The 19,926-nt window shown below is 36.6% G+C and overlaps 2 protein-coding genes across 5 annotated transcripts in view; one reads left to right on the top strand and one right to left on the bottom strand.

Moving 5' to 3' along the window:
* The window catches only part of JMJD1C (jumonji domain containing 1C), a 264,455-nt gene that overhangs the window by 101,054 nt on the left and 143,475 nt on the right, over nt 1–19,926 (top strand). The gene's annotated exons all lie outside the window — the stretch shown is intronic.
* On the bottom strand, nt 9,102–9,353 carry LOC131492723 (dynein light chain 1, cytoplasmic-like). Its single transcript, XM_058696465.1, is given in 1 exon segment — nt 9,102–9,353. A coding segment is annotated over 1 exon segment (243 nt). The 5' UTR covers nt 9,345–9,353.

Below are 19,926 nucleotides of genomic sequence, written 5' to 3'. Positions count from 1 at the left end.
TTCTGCACTGCCAGCTCAGAGCCTGAAGTGGGGCTCAAACCCATCAAACCATGAGACCATGACCTGAGCCAAAACCAAGAGTCAGATGCTTAACCAACTGAGCCACCCAGGCACCCCCAGAAGCTTTTTAGTTTTATATAGTACCACTTGTTTATTTTTGTTTTTGTTGCTTTTGCTTTTGATACCACACTCAAAAAATCATCTCCAAGATCTGTGTCAAGGAGATTTTTGCCTGTGTTAGAAGTTATGGTTTCAGGTCTTACATTCAAGTTTTTGATCCATTTTGAGTTATTTTTGTGTATGGTAGAAAGGCATGGTCCAGTTTCATTCCTTAGCATGTGACCAATTTTCCCACACCATTTACTGCAGAGACTATCCTTTCCTTGTTGTATATTTTTAGCTCTTTTGTCATAAATTAATTGGCCCATATATGCATGGGTTTATTTCTGTTGCTTTAAAGCTTACCAAGAGTACAGTATTTTTGTTATAGCAGCCTAATAAACAAACGGACACTTAGCCTTACCTCGTTTTTCATGACTTGACAGTTTTGAATTACTGATTTTGCATATTTTTGTTGTTGAGTTGTCTTAACTGAGTTTGAAAAGACCTGTTAGTATTCTATGTCTATTTTGATTTTTTTAATTATATCCTTTTTATTTTCTTAATTTCTTGCAGAGAGCAGATGTTTTATGTTAGATGAAGTCTAATTTATTTTTTCAGAGATTTTGTTTTTAAGTAATCTCAACACTCAGCATGGGGCTCAAACTCACAACCCTGAGAGCAAGAGTCACTCACTCTACTAACCGAGCCAACTAGGTGCGCCTAATTTTGTGTATGGTACAAGAGAAGGGTAGACATTTTTCTGTTCTTGGCATATGAATGTCTAATTGCTCCAGTACCATTTATTGCAAAGACCTATCATTTTTCCATTGAATTTCTTTGGAATATTTATTGAAAATCAGTTGATACATATGACTTGCTCTATATTTGGATTCTCAATTCTGTTCCATTAACAATAAATGTCTTGGAGCAGCTGGGTGGCTTAGTCGGTTAAGTGTCCGACTCTTGGTTTCAGCTCAGATCATGATCTCATGGTTGGTTAGATTGAGCTCTGTACCAGGCTCTGTGCTGAATTGTGTGGAGTCTGCTTGGGATTCTCCCTCTCTCTCTGCTCCTTCCTCATTTGCACATGCTCTCTTCTCTCTCTCTCTCTCTCTCTCTCTCTCTCAAACTCAATAAACGTTTTTAAAAAATAATGTCTTGATTTGAAGACAATAGTATGAATTCTGTACTACTCAGTAATCTTATCCTGGCATACCATATCTCCTTTTTATGTTGTTATTTTACTCACCTCATTTTTGTTTTATGGTCTTTTTTCCCCCATATTACCTATGTTCTACATAATTGAGAGTTAAAAATAGTTTATGTTTACTTTAAAAACAATAACACTCTGGGGTGCCTGGGTGGCTTAGTCAGTTAAGCCTCTGACTCTTGATTTCGGCTCAGGTCATAATCTCCTCAGGCTCTGCACTGACAGCACAGAGTCTGCTTGGGAATCTCTCTCTCCCCTCTCTGCCCCTCCCCACTGATGCATGTGTGCACACTCTCTCAAAACAAATAAATAAACATTAAAAAAATTACTAAAAAATATATTTTTAAAAATAACACTCCAGGACCAATTCTGTACCTTATGAAGTATAATGTTTATCAGTGCGAATATGGTTTCTCCAGTAGTAGCATGTTGTACAGCTGTTGTAGTATAATATCACAGTCAGCAAATTGACATTGATACAGTTGCCAACTTTTTCAAATTTCGTGTGTGTGTGTGTGTGTGTGTGTGTGTGTGTGTATGTGTGTTAGTGTTGTATGCAATTTCATCACTTGTGTAGATTCCTACGACTACCGCCACAGTCAAGATTCAGGGAAGTACCATTGCAAGGGTCCCACGTTCATGCTTTTATAGCCATGATGACCCTTCTCCCCAACCCCTGGACAACACTAATCTATTTTCCATCTTTTTTTATTTTATTATTTTTTTTAATGTTTATTTTTGAGAGAGAGAGAGAGAGACAGAGCATGAGCATGGGAGGGGCAAAGAGAGAGGGAGACACAGGATCCAAAGTAGGCTTCAGGCCCTGAGCTGTTAGCACAGAGCCTGGTGTGGGGCTTGAACTCACAAACAGTGAAATCATGACCTGAACTGAAGTCGGACGCTTAACTGACTGAGCCATCCAGGCGCCCCTCTTTTTTCCATTATTATAATTTTGTCTTTTAAGATTATTGTATAAATGGAGTGATACTGTATCTTTTTGAGAACGCCTTTTCACTCAGCATAATTCCCTTAAGTTTCATTACAGTTGCGGGCCTCAATAATTTGTTCCAATTTGTTGTTGAGTAATATTCCCATGGCATAGATGTACCCAGTTTATTTAATCATTCATCTGTTGAAGGACATTTGGATGGTGTCTGGTTATTTACTCTTAGGAATAAAGCTGCTGTGAACATTCACATACAGATTTTTGTGTTAATATAAGTTATCTTTTTGGGGGGATCAGTGCCTGAGAATGCAGTTGGGAGTCATATGGCAAGCATATGTTTAGTTTTGTAAGAAATTACCATATTCTTACCCTGAGTGGCTATACCATTTTTTATTATCAGTAATGTATGAGTGATTTAGTTTTTTTCATCCTTGCCAGTATTTGAAGTCATCAGTGTACTTTTATATTAGCCATTCTGGTGTGTATGAAGTATCTCACTGTGTTTTAGTTTGTATTTCTCTAATGGCTAATGATGTCGAACATCTTTTAATGTGCTTATTTGCTATCTTAATGTATCATCTTCAGTAAAATGTCCATATCTTTTGCCATTGCATTGTATGGGTTTTCTTTGTTTGTTTTGCTTTTTACTGATGTACACTTGTATTCATTGTTATGGAAGTGATTGCATCTGCTGTTAGGTACTACTAAAATTTCATTTTGGTTAATCACTTGTCTCAGCAAGATGGAGTCCATTCTTTTCCTGTCAATCTTGATGCCTGCTTTTGTCATTTGTATCCATATATGTTTGGCTTTATTTGGAGGCTTTTTCTTTTTTTCCTCTGTTAGTCCCCCATATTACTATTCTTATATCATACAAACTTCATTACTGTGGTTTTGCTTGGGGTTTGGGGATTTTTTTTTTTTTTTTGGAAGTTTATTTATTTATTTATTTATTTATTTATTTTAGTTCTTTGAAGGTTTTTGGTTTTATTTTAAATTTTTTTCCTTTCTTTTGTGTCTTTTTTTCTCATACTGTTTTGTTACTATGGCTTTATCACATGACTTGGTATCTGGTGGGACAAAATATTGTGCTGCTTCTTGTCCTTTTGTTCTCACATATACATTTAGAATCTTGTCAAGTAGGGAAGGTATTTTGAATCAACTCTACTATTGAAAACAACTGTAAAAGATGAATCAAAATAAAAATAAAGAGCTTATCTTATAAGATACCACAGTCTCCAAGCCTGTGAAGAATTACAGAGCCAAAGCCCTGGGGTGAAAAGAAAACCAGTCCACTGAGAAGGACATTTGAGACCTTCTTTCCCCCTGATGGTGTACAGATTCCAGAAAAGGCCACTGAGAGGTTGAGAAGCTAAGCAGTTGTTTTGACATACTTACTGGACTAGGGAGACAAAAGTTGGAGTTCAGGATCTCTAAGGACAGAGCTGTTTGCTAAACAAACCTCTCTGGTTTTATGCTAAAACCTCAAGGAGCTGTACTCTACATCAGGGTTTCTCAGTTTTACTACTGTTGACAGTTTGAACCAGGTAATTCTTTGTTGTCAGGAACTGTCCTGTGAACTGAAGGATGTTTGGAAGCATTGCTGGCCTGTAGACTCAATAGATGCCAGGACCCACTGTGACAATCAAAAGTATCTCCATATATTGCCAAATGTCCCCTGGTTAGCGAAAATCACCCCTATTTAGGGAAGATAGCCCTAAAAGTATACTTGAATAAACTAGACCTTACAGGGATTAAAGCCCATTTTGAATTGAAGCACCTAGTGCTCATCACAAGTGCCCTCCTTAATACCTATCACCTATCTAACCTATCCCCCGCCCACCTCCTTAACCACAGCTTACTCTCTGTGGTAAGTGTGTCTTGTGGTTTGTTTCCCTTTCTCCCTCCCACCCCCCACTTCCCATATGATCATCTTATTTGTTTCTTAAACTCCACATATGAGTAAAATCATATGGTATTTGTCTTTCTCTGTTTGACTTATCTTGCTTAGCATCATACCTTCTAGTTCCATCCACGTCATTGCAAATGGCAAGATTTCATTCTTTTTGATGGTTGAGTAATATTCCATTGTATGTGTATACTACATCTTCCTTATTCATTTGTCGATGGATATTTGGGTTCTTTCCATAGTTTGTCTATTGTTGAAAATGCTATAAACATTGAGGTGCATGAACCCCTTCAAATCTGTATTTTTGTATCCTCTGGGTAAATAGCTAATAGTGTAGTTGCTGGATTGTAGGGCAGTTCTATTTTTAGTTTTTTGAGGAATTTCCATACTGTTCTCCAAAGTAGCTATACCAGTTGGCATTCCCACCAAAAGTGCAAGAGGGTTTCCCCTTCCTCCACATCCTCGCCAACACCTGTTGTTTCTTGTGTTGTTAATTTTAGCTGTTCTGATAGGTGTGAAGTGGTATCTCATCATGGTTTTGATTTGTATTTCTCTGATGATGAGTGATGTTGAGCATCTTTTCATGAGTCTGTTAGCCATCTGGATGTCTTCCTTGAAAAAGTGTCTATTCATGTCTTCTGCCCATTTTTCAACTGGGTTATTTGGTTTTTTTGGGAAGGGGGTTGTTGAGTTTGATAAGTCCTTTGTAGATTTCAGATACTAACCCTTTATCAGATATGTCATTGACATTTATATATCTTCTGCCATTCCATAGGCTGCCTTTTAGTTTGGTTGATTGTTTCCTTTGCTGTGCAGAAGCTTTTTATATTGATGATTTCTAGATATTTTAATAATGCTTCTTTAAAAAGTTTTACTTTAAAAATGATTCCAAAAACTAGAAGAGGAAAGAAAGCTTCCAAACTTACTGTGCAAAGCCAGCATTACCCTGGATACCAAAACTACAAAAAAAGAGAACTACAGGCCAGTAACTCTCATGAACGAACAGAGATGCAAAAATCCTCAACAAAACGTTAGCAAACTGAATCCAATAATACATTTAAAAAAAAATCATTCACTCTGATTAAGTGGGATTTATTCCTGATGCAAGGATGGTTCATTATTTGCAAATCAATCAACATGATACAGCACATCACCAAGAGAAAGGATAAAAACCATATGATCATTTCAATAGATGCAGTAAAAGCATTTGACAGAGTACAATATCTACTCATGATAAAAAACCCTCAACAAAGTAGGTTTAGAGGGAACATACCTCAACATGATAAAAGCCATATATGAAATACCCACAGCTAAGTTCATATTCAATGGCAAAAGACTGAGCTTTTCCCCTAAGGTCAGGAACAAGACACAGATGTCTACTCTGACCAGTTTTATTCAACATGTTCCTGGAAGTCCTGGCTACAGCAACCAGACAAGGAATACCTTCCATATTGGTAAGGAATAAGTCAAACTTTCAACTATTTGCAGATGATATGATAATATACATAGGAAACCCTAAAGACTTCACCGAAAAACTGCTAGAACTGAACAGTGAATTCAGTAAGGTCTCAGGGTACAAAATCAATGTACAGAAATGCATTGCATGTCTATACACTACTAAGGAGAGGGCAAAAAGAGAAATTAAGCAACAGTCCCATTTATAGTTGCACTAAAAATAATAAAATGTCTAGGAATAAACTTAAGAAGGAGGTGAGAGACCTGTACTCTGAAAACCATACAACACTGATAAAAGAAATTGAAGACCGGGATGTCTGAAGGGGCTCAGTTGGTTAAGCATCTGACTTCAGCTCAGATCATGATCTAATGGTTTGTGAGTTCGAGTCCCTCATTGGGCTCTCTGCTGTCAGCCCAGAGCCTACTTTGGATCCTCTCTTTCCCTGTCTCTCTGCCCCTCCACTGCTCGTGCTCTTGCTCTCTCTCTCTCTCTCTCTCTTCCCCCACCTCAAAATAAATGAATAAACTAAAGAAAGAAATTGAAGTCCACACAGATGGAAAGACATTCCTTATGCTCATGAGTTGAAAGAAAAAATATTGTTAAAATGTCCATACTATCTAAAACAATCTATAGATTTAATGTAATCCCTATCAGTATACCAATAGCATTTTTCACAGAACTAGACAAAACTACCCTAAACTTTTTATGGAACCACAAAAGACCCTGAATAGCCAAAGCAGTCTTGAAAAAGAAAAACAAAACTGGAGGTATCACAATTCAAAACTTCACAGAGAGAAAGCACAAGTTAGGGAGGGGCAGAGTGGAAAAGAGAGAGGATCTCAAGCAGGCTCTGCACTGCCAGCACAGAGCCTGACACGAGGTTCAGCCCCATGAACTGTGAGATCATGACCTCAGCCAAAGTCAGATGCTTAACTGACTGAGCCACCCAGGCAACACTGAACTTCACATTTTAATTACAGATCTGTATTAATCAAAAGAGTATGGTACTGGTACAGAAACAGACATAGCAATCAATGGGACAGAAATAGGAAGCCCAGAAATAAACCCACACTTATCACATGGTCAATTAACCCTTAACAAAGTACGCAAGAATATGCAGTGGGAAAAAGTTTCTTCAACAAATGGTATTGGAAAAACTGGAGAGCTGCATGCAAAAGAATGAAACTTGACCACTTTCTCACACCATACACAAAAATAAATTCCAAATGCATTAAGGACCTAAATATGAGACCAGAAACCATAAAAATCTAAAACACAGTAATGTATCTGACACTGGCCATAACAACATTTTTCTAGACGTGTCACCTGAAGCAAGAGAAACAAAAGCAAAAACATATTATTGGGACTACATCCAATTAAAAAAACTTCTGCACAGCAAATGATACAACTAGCAAAACTAAAAAATGGAAGATATTTGCAAATGACATTTATAAAGGGTTAATATCCAAAATATGTAAGAAATTTATACAACTCAACACCCAAAACCATATAATCCAATTAAAAAATGGGGAGAAGACATAAACAGAGATTTCTCCAAAGGAGACATCCAGATGGCCAATAGACACATGAAAAGATGCTCAGCATCACTCATCATCAGGGAAATGCAAATCGAAACAACCATGAGATATCACTTCACACTGGTAAGAATGGCTAAAATCAAAAACACGATAAATAAGTGTTGGTTATGATGTGGAGAAAAAGGAACCCTCTTGCCCTGTTGGGAATGCAAACTGGTATAGCCACTGTGTAAGACAGTATGGAGGTCCTTAAAAAAGTAAAAATAGAATTACCGTATGATTCAGTAATTACACTACTGGGTATTTACCCAAAGAAAACAAAAAAGATAAATTGGAAAAAGTATACACACTCTTGTGTTTACTGCAGCATTTTTTTACAGTAGCCAAATCAGGGAAGCAGCCCAAGTTGCACTGATGGATGAATGGATAAAGAAGTGATATATGTATACAATGGAATATTGTTCAACCATAAAAAGAATGAAATCTTGCCATTTGCAACAATATGGATGGATTTAGAGTGTATAATGCTAATCACAATAAACCAGTCAGAGAAAGACACATTCCACATGATTTCACTCATGTATGGAATTTAAGAAACAAAAGAAACAAAGGAAAAAGAGAAACCAAGAGACAAACTCTTAACTATAGTGAACAAATGCATGGTTACCAGAGGGGAGTCAGGTGGTGGGATGGGTGAACTAAATGAATGGGATTAAGAGCACACTTACCTTGATCACTGAGTAATGTATAGAATTATTGAATTTCTGTATTGTACACCAGAAACTAGTATAACACTGTATGTTTATACTGGGATTAAAAAAAAAAACAAAAAAACCCCAAAAAACTTGGGGCTCCTGGGTGGCTCAATCAGTTGAGCATCCAACTTCACCTCAGGTCATGACCTTGTGGTTTGTGAGTTTAAGCCCTGCATTGGACTTGTCAGTGCAGAGCCGGCTTTGGATCCTCTGTACCCCTCTCTCTCTGCCTCTCCCCTGTTCATGTTCTCTCTCTCAAAAATGAATAAACATTTATTTAAAAAAAAAAAACTTTTACTTTCTAATAGATACAATTAATTAAATGAAATTAAATTTTTACTTCTGTATCTAACAACCTGACAAAATTTTCTTAACTTTCAACATGGAGGATATATCCATTTGCAAATAATGACAGTATTTCTTTTTTAGTCTCTTGTGTTTTTAATATTTCTTTTTCTCTTTTTTCTTTCAATAATTTTGGACTACCATCTTTATCATCATTAAAGTTGGTCTTTGCTGTAGATGTTCTTTATCAAGTTAAGGAAATTCTCTTTTCGTTTTGCCTGATTCTTTTTATCATGAGTATGTGCTGAGTTGTATGGAATACTGCATCTGTTGACTGTATTTTTCCATGTATTAAAAAAAATTATATGTAATACTGTTTTCCTCCAACAAATTTATTAATTTTTTGAAAGGAATTTATTTTTAGAAGAAAAAACAAAGGGCAGAGATGAATGGAATGGAAAATAAATACAAGATATTTTGCTAATATTTTAATAGCTACAACAAATTAGTACAGAGAATGCCCTGTACAAAACAACACAAAGTTTCAAAGGTTGAAGTGTTCCTTTAATCAAGGTTGAAGATTTCAGGAACTGGTGTTGGGAGTTTAGGCTGTGGTCCTTGTTTTTGGATGGATCACTGGGTCTAGAATAGTCTATGCTTTTTTGTTTTAATTTTTTTTTAATGTTTATTTATTTTTGAGACAATGCCAGAGACAGAGTGCAAGCAGCCTAGGGGCAGACAGAGGGAGACACAGAATCTGAAACAGCCTCCAGGCTCTGAGCTGTCAGCCCAGAGCCCGACGCGGGGCTCGAACTCATGAACCATGAGATCATGACCTGAGCCGAAGTTGGACGCTTAACCGACTGAGCCACTCAGGTGCCCCTAGAATAGTCTATACTTTTAACCAGTTTTAAGAAAGACTATTTGGCCTTGATAGAAGTAGATGAAGTATTGGGTTTCATGGGTGAGGTAACTACCAAAGTTCCTCCCAACAATGTAGTGCCAGGTGGGGTTGAATTCTTATTACACTATTTCTTAATAGCCATATTTCTTAATATGGGCCACAATGCCCTTTTCTATATCATATTTCTTCAGTGTCTCAGGAACATACCTCACAGAGTCCTGTTTCATCTCCTCCAACATATTGGCGATTTTTAATCATGGTTTTTCATTATTATGGTAGAGCAAGGACTGGCATATGCCTACAGTCCCTTGGAAGAGGGCCTGACAATGCCCAGACCATGAGACCCACTGTTGCTGTTGAAGCCGTGGTGCATGTCTCACTATTGTACTATATTGAGTGACATTTATAACATTTTCTAAGAGTACTACCCCTAGATTTCTTGGGTTAACCCAAATCAGTTCTAATGAATGATCTTTTTTCATGTTGTTGGCCTTAGATTGCCATTAACTTTTTTCAGGAATTTTTGCATCTGTAGTCCTGAGATTGGCTGGTAATTTTTCTCTTATATATGTTGTTGGCTTGCTTTTTGTCTGAAGGTTATGCAAGACTCAAAAGATGAGCTGAGAAATACTCTCCCCTTTTATTCTGGAAGATGTTTTAAGGATTGGAATTAAGTTTCTTGAAAGCATGGTAGAACTTAACTGTAAAGCCCTTTCAGCATTCAGGCTGAAGGAAAATCATTCCAGATAAAGGCATGTAAGTGCAGGAAGAAATGAAGAGTGTCAGAGGAGTTATAAATATAAAGATATTTTATAAAATACAAAATTGAGGTAAATACAAATATAAAATGTAGGTAAATTTTAAAGTATTGCCTTTAAGAAACTATTTACTGTGATCTATAGAGTTTAAATCATAAAAGTAAAACATATGACAATAATAGCACAGTGGGTGACAAGGAAGGTTAATGGGATTAAACTGCTATAAGTTGCATTATTTTTAAAATTAAACTGCTAATTATGGTAGGTAAAAATAATTCAGGAATTTTTTTTCAATCTATTAGGGTAAACACCAAAATACTTATTAAAATTGTATAACTTAAAAGTGAATAAAATAGGAAGTAAAATAGGAAAAAAAATGGAACAATAAAACATCTGTTTAATCGAAAATGCATTTAAAAACAGGTAAACTGAGGGGCGCATGGGTGGCTGAGTTGGTTGAGTGTCCAACTTCTGCTCAGGTCATGATCTCATGTCTCATGAGTTTGAGCCCCACATTGGGTTCTCTACTGTCAGCCCAGAGCCCCCTTTAGATCCTCTGTCTTAATGCTCTCTCTGCCTTTGCATTGCTTGCTCTCTCTCTTTCTCTCTCTCTCTCAAAAATAAATAAACATTAAAAAAGAAGTAAACAGAGCAGATGGGACAAATAGGTAACAAATAATCAGATGGTAGACCTTCACCCATTTATACTAGTCATTGTATTACATTGAAATGGATTAAGCAGTTCAGTTAAAATCCAACGATAGGCAGACAAAATAAAAAACAAAACCCAACTCTGTGCTGTTTATTAGAGCTATACTTAAAATATAAAAGAGATTGAAAATAATACAGTGGAAAAAGGTAAACTGTTCAAAGGCATCATTAAAAGTTGATATAATTATAGAACTATTCTACAAATACTCAAAGTAAGAATTATTACTAGAGATTTAGAGAAACATTACAATGTTAAAATGCTCAATTCAATAAGAAGATATAAGAACTCTAAATCTATATGCTTTCATTAAGATTAGCTTCAAATTCGCTAATACAGAGACTTAAAAACTTAAAAGGATATAGATAAAAATCCATGGTCACTCATGGCTTGTGAGTTCAAGCCCCGCATCGGGCTCTGTGCTGTCAGCTCAGAGCCTGGGGCCTATTTTCTTCTCCCTCCCCTCCCCTGCTCATGCCCACGCTCGCTCTCTCTCTCTCTCTCTCTCTCTCAAAAATAAACATTAAAAAAATTAAAACAAAAACAAAGATTACAAGCGTTTTTAAATTATAAAATTTACTTTAGTATGAAATGATTAAATGTAGAGCTGTACAGTATTTGTGTTAAAAAGAACCAGAAGAAGTTTAAGTTCAACTGCCTCTTTAGACAGATGAAGAAACTATCCTGCTATTGTATTTCCTCTGTACTCCTCTGCAATATGATTTTTCTCATATGAGAAAATTATCATAGGTGTAAGGTAATTATCATAGGTAAGGTAATATCATATGTGTAAGGTAATTATTCTTAGGGATTTTAGAAGAGACAGAGAGGATGCCAAAGTCACATTAGTTAAATATGGCCAAAGGCACCTTTCTTTCAGGAACATTAGGGTGGCTGGTTCTCTTACTAGTTTCTCTTGCTTATTAATTTTAAGAACTGTTAAAGCTTCTGCACAAATTAGGACATACGCATTCTAGGTTTATATGACTTTTTCTTTCTGTTTTTCTTTTTTGAGTTTTTTTTTTTTTTATTAGAGGCTGAAGTGAGTTTCCACCAAGGTGTCTCCAGGAAGCAGAGAGGCTACCCTCCTTCTACCCCTCAAAATAAACCCGGATAGCAGAAGTGGTGATACTTTGAATATAAAGAGCCTGAGGGAGAGCTGTAAAAATGAGTCACAGAGGAGTCCACAGCACCACTGTGCTTGGTGTACTGTTCAGACAGGCTTTAAAGCATACTGTAGGACTCTTGGCCCAACTTCCAAGAGGAAGGAGTTAAGAATAGAAGCACCAGGGAGGTAGCAGAGGATAAGTACTAATTAGCTGTCCTTTCCCTTCATTCCATCTAGTTGCAGAAAAGACAAATCTTTCCATTTAACCTTTATATCTTGTATTTTTTACATTGTCTTGTAAATTGAGACAATGGTATCTTCCTTTGCTAAAGTAGAAAAATATAGTAGAGAATGTAGTTCATCTCTTTGAAATAAGAGGGAACTAGAAATATGGTAGATAAATTTTGTAATATACTTACTTTAGTGGTTTTAAATAGCAAGTGGAACTTTAAGGCATCCAAAGTTAATTCTCCCCATTATACTAAATAGTCACCTGTTCACTGTAGATCTTCTTACCAGTTCTTTGTTAAAATAGTGAAACCAACTAAGACAATTTTAAGCAGAAAAAGGACTTCGGTAAAGAACTTTGGAACACAGGTTCCCAGCAAGATCTGAGACCATGCTTGCAGACTGTGCAGGAACCAATATAGACAGGAAATCAGATCACAAAAGTGGTTCTGTGCTGGACAGAGGCACTATAGCAATACCATTAATGCTTATATAGCCATACATCTTGGTTTTTCTTGGTAATAATTGATGGTTCATTTCAGTCTCAGAAATGTCCCAGTTTGGACAATAAATTACATCATCACTATTCTGATGTTGGAACATTACTGCCTCTGGAAAGCAGATGAAGATACTCCTACTTCTTGGGATACCTGGGTGGCTCAGTCAGTTGAGCACCCAACTTCGGCCCAACTCACAGCTCGTGAGTTCGAGCCCGTGTTGGGCTCTGTTCTGACAGCTGGGATTCTGTGTCTACCTCTCTTTCTGCCCCTCCCCTGCTCTCGCTTTCTCTCTCTCTCTCTCTCTCTCTCTCTCTCTCTCTCTCTCTCTCTCTCTCTCAATAAACAAAACAACAAAAAAAGATACTTTTACTTCCAGTACCCTTGCCAGCATTGACTTTACTTGTCCTTTGCTTCTTCCTACAGGCTTTCGATTCAAATTCTGGAGCAGATTTGTCTGAACGATAGACTTAGTTGCTAAGGAGTCTGGAAATGTATTGGCATTTCCCAATTTCTATAGGTGAGAGACTGCCTGAAAAGGTAGGGGTTTCTCCCAAAATAAGAGTTTCATAAGCTAGACATTCAAAGAATGCAGATATTGAGTGTATTATGTTTCAGTGATTGTCCCATTTTACTTTGTCCCATTTTTTACATACCTTTCCTTTGGTATGTTCATTGCTGTCCTCTTCCTGTGGGGCTGTCTAGATCTGTTAAGCAGTTATCAAAGTGAGTTATGTATCTGTTCAAAGAGAATGTTACTGAAAGTATAAACTAGTTTTTTTGTTCTTAATTTTTTTTTCCTATAAGCAAGGAGACTCCATTTGGATGAAGGAAATAATATTTGCCCATTCTCATGTCTTAATTATGTGAAAATATAACTGGTCCCACTATAAAAGATAGAGAATTTAGCTTAATAAAAAGCTAAAACATCAAAAGATTATTTCTTCAAATTTTTTAAGTTTATGGAGTTCATGTAGCATATGTAGTCAACTCTTAAGCATCTCTAAAATTATGCCATTACATCTGGGTCTATCTTGGCAATAGATACTTAAATTGTATCTGAATAACCTTTAGAAAAACTCTAGGGACGCCTGGGTGGCTCAGTCGGTTAAGTGTCCGACTTCGGCTCAGGTCATGATCTCACGATCCGTGAGTTCGAGCCCCGCGTTGGGCTCTGTGCTGACAGCTCAGAGCCTGGAGCCCGTTTCAGATTCTGTGTCTCCCTCTCTCTCTGCCCCTCCCCTGTTCATGCTCTGTCTCTCTCTGTCTCAAAAATAAATAAACGTTAAAAAAAAAAAATTAAAAAACAAAAAAGAAAAACTCTAAACTCCCAATCATATTTATATCTGTTTTAAAGAGCTCCAGATAAGCTTTTTAGAAATAGTATTTCTGGGGGCGTGTGGGTGGCTCCATTGTGACTCTTCATTTTGGCTCAGGTCACGATCTCAGAGTTTGTGAGTCTGAGCCCTGCATTGGGATCTATGCTGCCAATGTGGAGCCTGCTTGGGATTCTCCTTCTCCCTCCCCCTCTCCCTCCCCCTCCCCCTCTCCCTCCCCCTCTCCCTGCCCCTCCCGTACTCCCTCTCCCCCCTCCCCGTCCCCTCCTCCCTCCCCCTCTCCCCCTCCCCTCCCTTCCCCTCCCTCCCTCCTCCTCCCCTCCCTTCCCCCTCTCCCTCCCTCTATCTCTTTGCCCCTTCCTGGCACTGTTCATTTCTTTTGGTTTTGAATTTTTGCCTGGATAGAAAGAACACTTGGGTTAGTTGTAAGATAACATGTACTTTATAAACCTTATGAGTTTATATATCTTTTAAACTCTATCAGTTTGTACCAGTTTCATTGGAAGTTGTTATGATTAAGTAAAATAATGAATGTGTAGATTTGTTTTTTAGATTATTAAATACTTTTTAAATGGGAAGTATTTCCTTACTTAGTAATAAAACCTGCAGAATGTCACTAAGTATACTTGATGTCTAGGAAAACAGGGCAGATGCCTCTGGCTCATCTGCTTTCTGTTCCTCCTGTAGCTAAATGAATGAAGCAAAGCAGGAAAGAGACTTGAATAAAGGATGGCCCAGGGAACAGCTTTGCCACTGTAAGGGGAATACTATAAGAAAGAAGGTGGGGGCACCTGACTGGCTTAATAGGTAGAGCATGTGACTCTTGATTTCAGGTTGTGAATTCACAACCCCACGCTGGCCATAGAACTTACTAAAACAAACAAACAAACAAACAAACAAACAAAAAAAAGATAGTGGATTTTCTACGACTTTACAAAGCATCTCAGAAGGATATGAAAACTAAGGGGTTAGGATCTAATGCAGTGGTCACTAATTAGGAATTAGTTTTTCTAAGGTCCTCTTAGCATTCTTCTGTTGTGGGGCTCTTCTTGTGTGAATTCTCAAGGCCTCCTAACAGGATTTGTGTAAAACCAAGGAATCATGGTAACATCTTGATGATCACATTAAAACACATTGTGCTGAGAACTTTTATGGTATTTGTCCTTTGTATTCTAACCATTATGACTCAAATTGAATTTTTCATTCTTTTCCTTTTTTTTTTTTTTTTGTGCCCTAGATTTTATTCAATATTGCAGGAAGTAGCTCTAGGAATAAGATTCTTTCAGATTTCTTCCTCACATACATGCCTTCTACTTCCTTCCCCCCAGCAACACATACAGTTGTTTTTTCCTCCATGTTTCTTTACTGGGAAGAGCAGTGATTCAGAACTTTTCAGTTCTAGATGAGGTTTAAAATATAAGCAAAGTAAACATTACTGAGGTTAAAAAACTTTAGAGGCAGGGTGCCTGGATAGCTCAGTTGGTTAAGCACCTGACTCTTGGTTTCTGCTCAAGTCATGATCTCAAGGTTGATGAGTTCAAGCCCCACATCGGGCTCTGCACTGACAGCATGGACCCTGCTTGGGATTCTCTCTTTGCCTGTCTCTCTCTGTTCCTTCTTGCCTTATGCTCTCTCTCTCCCCCCAAAAAAAAAAAAAAAAAAAAAAAAGAAATTTTTTTCAAATTTAGAAGCATATGTGCAATACCATAATATCTTACCTGATCTTAAAAATGAAGTTGAGGGGAGCCTGGGGGGCTCAGTCAGTTAAGCATTTGAGTTCGACTCAGGTCATGATCTCATGGTCGTGAGTTTGAGTCTGCATTGAGTGAGCTTGAGCCCCATTTGCATGAACCCCACCTCTCTCTCTCCCTCCTTGTCTCTCTCTCTCTCTGCCCTTCACTCACTTGTGCCTTCTCTCTTGAAAGAAAGAAAGAAAGAAAGAAAGAAAGAAAGAAAGAAAGAAAGAAAGAAAGAAAGAAAGAAAGAAAGAAAGAAATCTTTAAAGAAAATCAAGTTGAAAGGCATTATATAGTAGTAACTTGTAAACTTGGTAAGTACATAGTTACGTAAACCCAGATGCCTAGATTTGATTCTACTCTTATATGCTTACTAAAGACGTTAACATGGTTTAGATATTTCTATCCATTATTTTTCCAAACAATTATAATGGTTCAAATTGCATGTCACGATCAAAATGCCAGGTTTCAAGAGGAATTGTATTTAGAATTAAGTGTCCTTTTAACTGAATATTAAGTAGAATATTTGGTTTCATACAGTACTGTAAAGGCCTTTCTTGTATTTCATTGTTCTCACAACTAGATAATCATCATTTTTGGATAAGTATCCAGTTGGTTGTCTTATAAATTTTATTTTCAAGGTTGAAGCTACCTAGAACAGCAGTCTCTGATAGCAACATTTAGAGGCACTTTCTCAGACTGCTGTACTGACCTTATCCTCTGTGAGGTAGTGTCTCCATTTTTCTGGGTCAGTTCTTTTTGTGAAGGACTAGAACTCCTTAGCCTAGGGAACAAGACTTGAAAACAAAAGAAACCACAGTTTTAAAAAAAGATCCTGGATTGTATGCTTAGCATATATAATTATAGGTTATAGTAACCTGTGTTAATTACTATTTTTATGCAGGAAATATAAAATTGATACAATTTAATTCATTAAAGTGGTGAAAGCTAAGTTAAATTTTTTTCCTTATTCTAAAAAGAGGAAAGTCTGTCTTTTTTTAAAAAAAAAACAAACCTTGTTTGAACACAAATTTATATTCAGAAGGAATAGCAAACACCATGTTTCATTTCTCCTTTATTAAAACTTTTGATGCCAATAAATCAAATTTAATGGTACTGAAAAAGTGGTATATGTTTAACAGTAATGGAATATATTTATTACCTTTTATTGGGTCAGCATCTAATGTATTCTGTGGCTATACTTTTATATCAGTATTGTCTGTGAAGGCTTTTTAAGGGTGCTGTGAATCACTGAAGTTCCTTCCTTTGCTTTTTATCAGTTACAAAATAGGCTCTCATTTTCATACATTTTTTAATTAAAAGAAATTTTTTTTTAAATTTATTTTTGAGAGAGAGACAGCGTGCAAGTGGGGGAGGGGCAGAGAGAGAGAGAGGGAGACACAGAATCTGAAGCAGGCTCCATATTCTGAGCTGTCAGCGTAAGGCCGGATGTGGAGCTCAAACTCACAAGCTGTGAGACCCTGACTGGAGCTGAAGGTGGCTGCTTAATCGACTGAGCCACCCAGGCGCCCCTTAACACATTTTTTTAGTTGTCTTGAGGAATGGCTTTGTGAGTTCATTTTGGTATTTGACTTTAGAAAATTTTGTCTATCTTTATAAATTAATTTTGCTGAAAAAAGTTGTACTTAAATATCTAAAATTCAACTGAGAAAAGACATCAAGGTGAAGTGACCTTTATACTTCATTTGCAAGAATTGAAAAACTCTGAGACAAAATCGTGAGTGCTCAAATGAAAAGATTGTCAAGAAACATTTCCTCATTTTTAGAGCAGGGTAATTGTATTCTTAATACTCTTAAGTTTCTGCCTCCTAATTGTCTGGTGATACAACTAAGTGGGAAATTTTTGCAGGGCGGATGGTAGTAGCATTTTTATTCATTGAGATTTGTCCTTAGGAGAAATTTCTAATAGCAGTATTTTGCCTTTCACATATGCAGGAAAGGGAGTACAGATACTGTGTTTTAGCTTTAAAAACTGTGTAATGTGAATCATTATTTCAAAAAAATTTGTCCTACCTTTTAAGGTCAGTAGTTTATCAGTTTCTGTATAGATGGTAAATGCTAAGGTTCCTAAACCTTGTGAAATGTAATTAAAATATGTGGTTCTACATATTGTCTGTTTAGATTTCTTAAATGTAACCAAAATCAGTGCCTCAAATTAATTAAATTAAAACAACCTCTTTTTAGCAAGTTAAAATCTATCAAAACTGGATTAAACATTTTGATATGATTCTATTGTTTAGCCATTTATTAGATTGTGTTTCATGGTAAGCACATGTTATGTATTTGGAATAGAAAAATGCAAAAGTATGCATCTATGCCCTCAGGAGATACACAGTTTAGAAGGGAAAACATTTAGTTTTAGGTGAAAATTATTCCTATATTTATGTACTTTTGTATATATGTGTGTGTTGACTTTCAATTTTGTAAAGAAAAAATTATATCTAATATGGAACAGCCATGACATTAAGGCTTTACCAATAAAAATATAGAAATAAAGCCAACTCTTAATGTTATACCTTTCCACAAATATAATATTAAGTCATTTATGAAAATGTCCATATAGGTATTTGTAATAAATTTGGAGCAGAAACTTTTCTTTTCCTATAAGTATTTCATTTTATTTTTTATTATGAAAATTTTTGAATATACACAAAAGCAAAAGCTATCAGAGTACTTTTTCCTTAAGCCCCTCAAATCTGTTTGTTTATTGGTGTTTGCCTAGATATCTCAGCATTTTCATTACTTTCTTAAAAATTTCAGAATGCTTTTAAATTTTTTTTTTTCAACGTTTTTTATTTATTTTTGGGACAGAGAGAGACAGAGCATGAACGGGGGAGGGGCAGAGAGAGAGGGAGACACAGAATCGGAAACAGGCTCCAGGCTCCGAGCCATCAGCCCAGAGCCTGATGCGGGGCTCGAACTCACGGACCGTGAGATCGTGACCTGGCTGAAGTCGGACGCTTAACCGACTGCGCCACCCAGGCGCCCCCAGAATGCTTTTAAAAAAAACAACAACTTGGTTTAAAGATCATGGACAGCAAAATAAAAATCGGAAACCTGGAATCTCTAATGGATCTTTCCTTAATTTTGTGATTAAGACCAAATCATTTACCTTTTGTAAGCTTTTTGAGCTGTGTGTGTGTGTGTGTGTGTGTGTGTGTGAGCTTCTTAGAATATATAGCTAGCCCAAAATTTATTCTTGTAAGGCACTAAAAGACTTTAGGTACCTGGGGGAAAAATATATACACACATACATGTAGACATATTTATATATTTATTTATATCTGTCTGTCTTCTGGCAATGAAGTAGCTTTCCATTTGTTCCACCCTTTTACAAATTAGGTTACAGTTGATGAAACTGTAGTTGTATAGGCTTATGTAAATTCATGAAACATGGTAGTGGCATGAAGATGAAGCATCTTTTTGTAGACATGTGTCTTCGCTCTAGATATTACTGTATTCTTATAAAGTTTGTCCTTTTTCAGGTTGGATGCTCCCTGGTTCTTTTAAGGAATCACTACATAAGTTAGTACAGTGATTCCTAACTAATTGCTGTTGTGTTTAGGTTTTTTTTTCTAATTTTTTTTAACCTTTATTTTTGAGAGAGAGAGAGATTGAAAGAGAGGGAGTGTGAAGGGATTAGGGGCAGAGAGGGAGACATAGAATCCAAAGTGGGCTCCAGGCTCTGGGCTGTCAGCACAGAGCCCAATGCAAGGGCTCAAACTCACGAACTATGAGATCGTGACCTGAGCTGAAGTTGGACGCTTAACTGACTGAGCCATCCAGGCACCCCAGTGTTTAATTCTCTTTAAACAGAACTTTCAATGGGTTGTTACACTTCTTTGAAACCTTCAGATTTCTACCTAGTGCCTTCTCTGTCAATTACAGACTTCTTTTCTTAGTGGTCATTCATTCGTGTTACCCGTTGTTCTCTCATATGATCATTCACTGTACGAAATAATGTTGCTTTAGTTGCACCAGAATGTATAATACATCTTTGCCTTCTTATATATTGCTGTTATTATTGAAAATAATTTTTTGTAATTCAGTAAATAGCTATAGTGTAACTAACTTAGCAGTTAACATGTACAAGCTACATGGGATGAGCACACTTAGAGTGTGTTAATCTACATCGAATACATACTGAAGTGATGCGGACAGCTGTAATATATGGCTCTAAAAACTTGGAAATATGATAGTTCTCTGAGATGTAAACTAATATAATTCATCCTAACAAGGATTATACTTAACGGTCTCTGGAATCAGCAAAATATTTTATGTAAATTAACTTATTTGTTATGTAAATGAACTGTCAAAAAAATACTCTAGGGATTTAGGAGATAGGCCTAAAATGAAATCAGAATTTACTAAGTAGATATGTTATCTAATGAGTTGTACTTGCTCCTATTTAGAGATTGGAAGAGAAA

Source organism: Neofelis nebulosa, chromosome 13 (genome assembly GCF_028018385.1).
Source record: "Neofelis nebulosa isolate mNeoNeb1 chromosome 13, mNeoNeb1.pri, whole genome shotgun sequence".
Lineage (NCBI taxonomy): Eukaryota > Metazoa > Chordata > Mammalia > Carnivora > Felidae > Neofelis > Neofelis nebulosa.
Note: the sequence above shows the minus strand (reverse complement) of the source record. Positions and strands in the feature narration are given on the sequence as shown.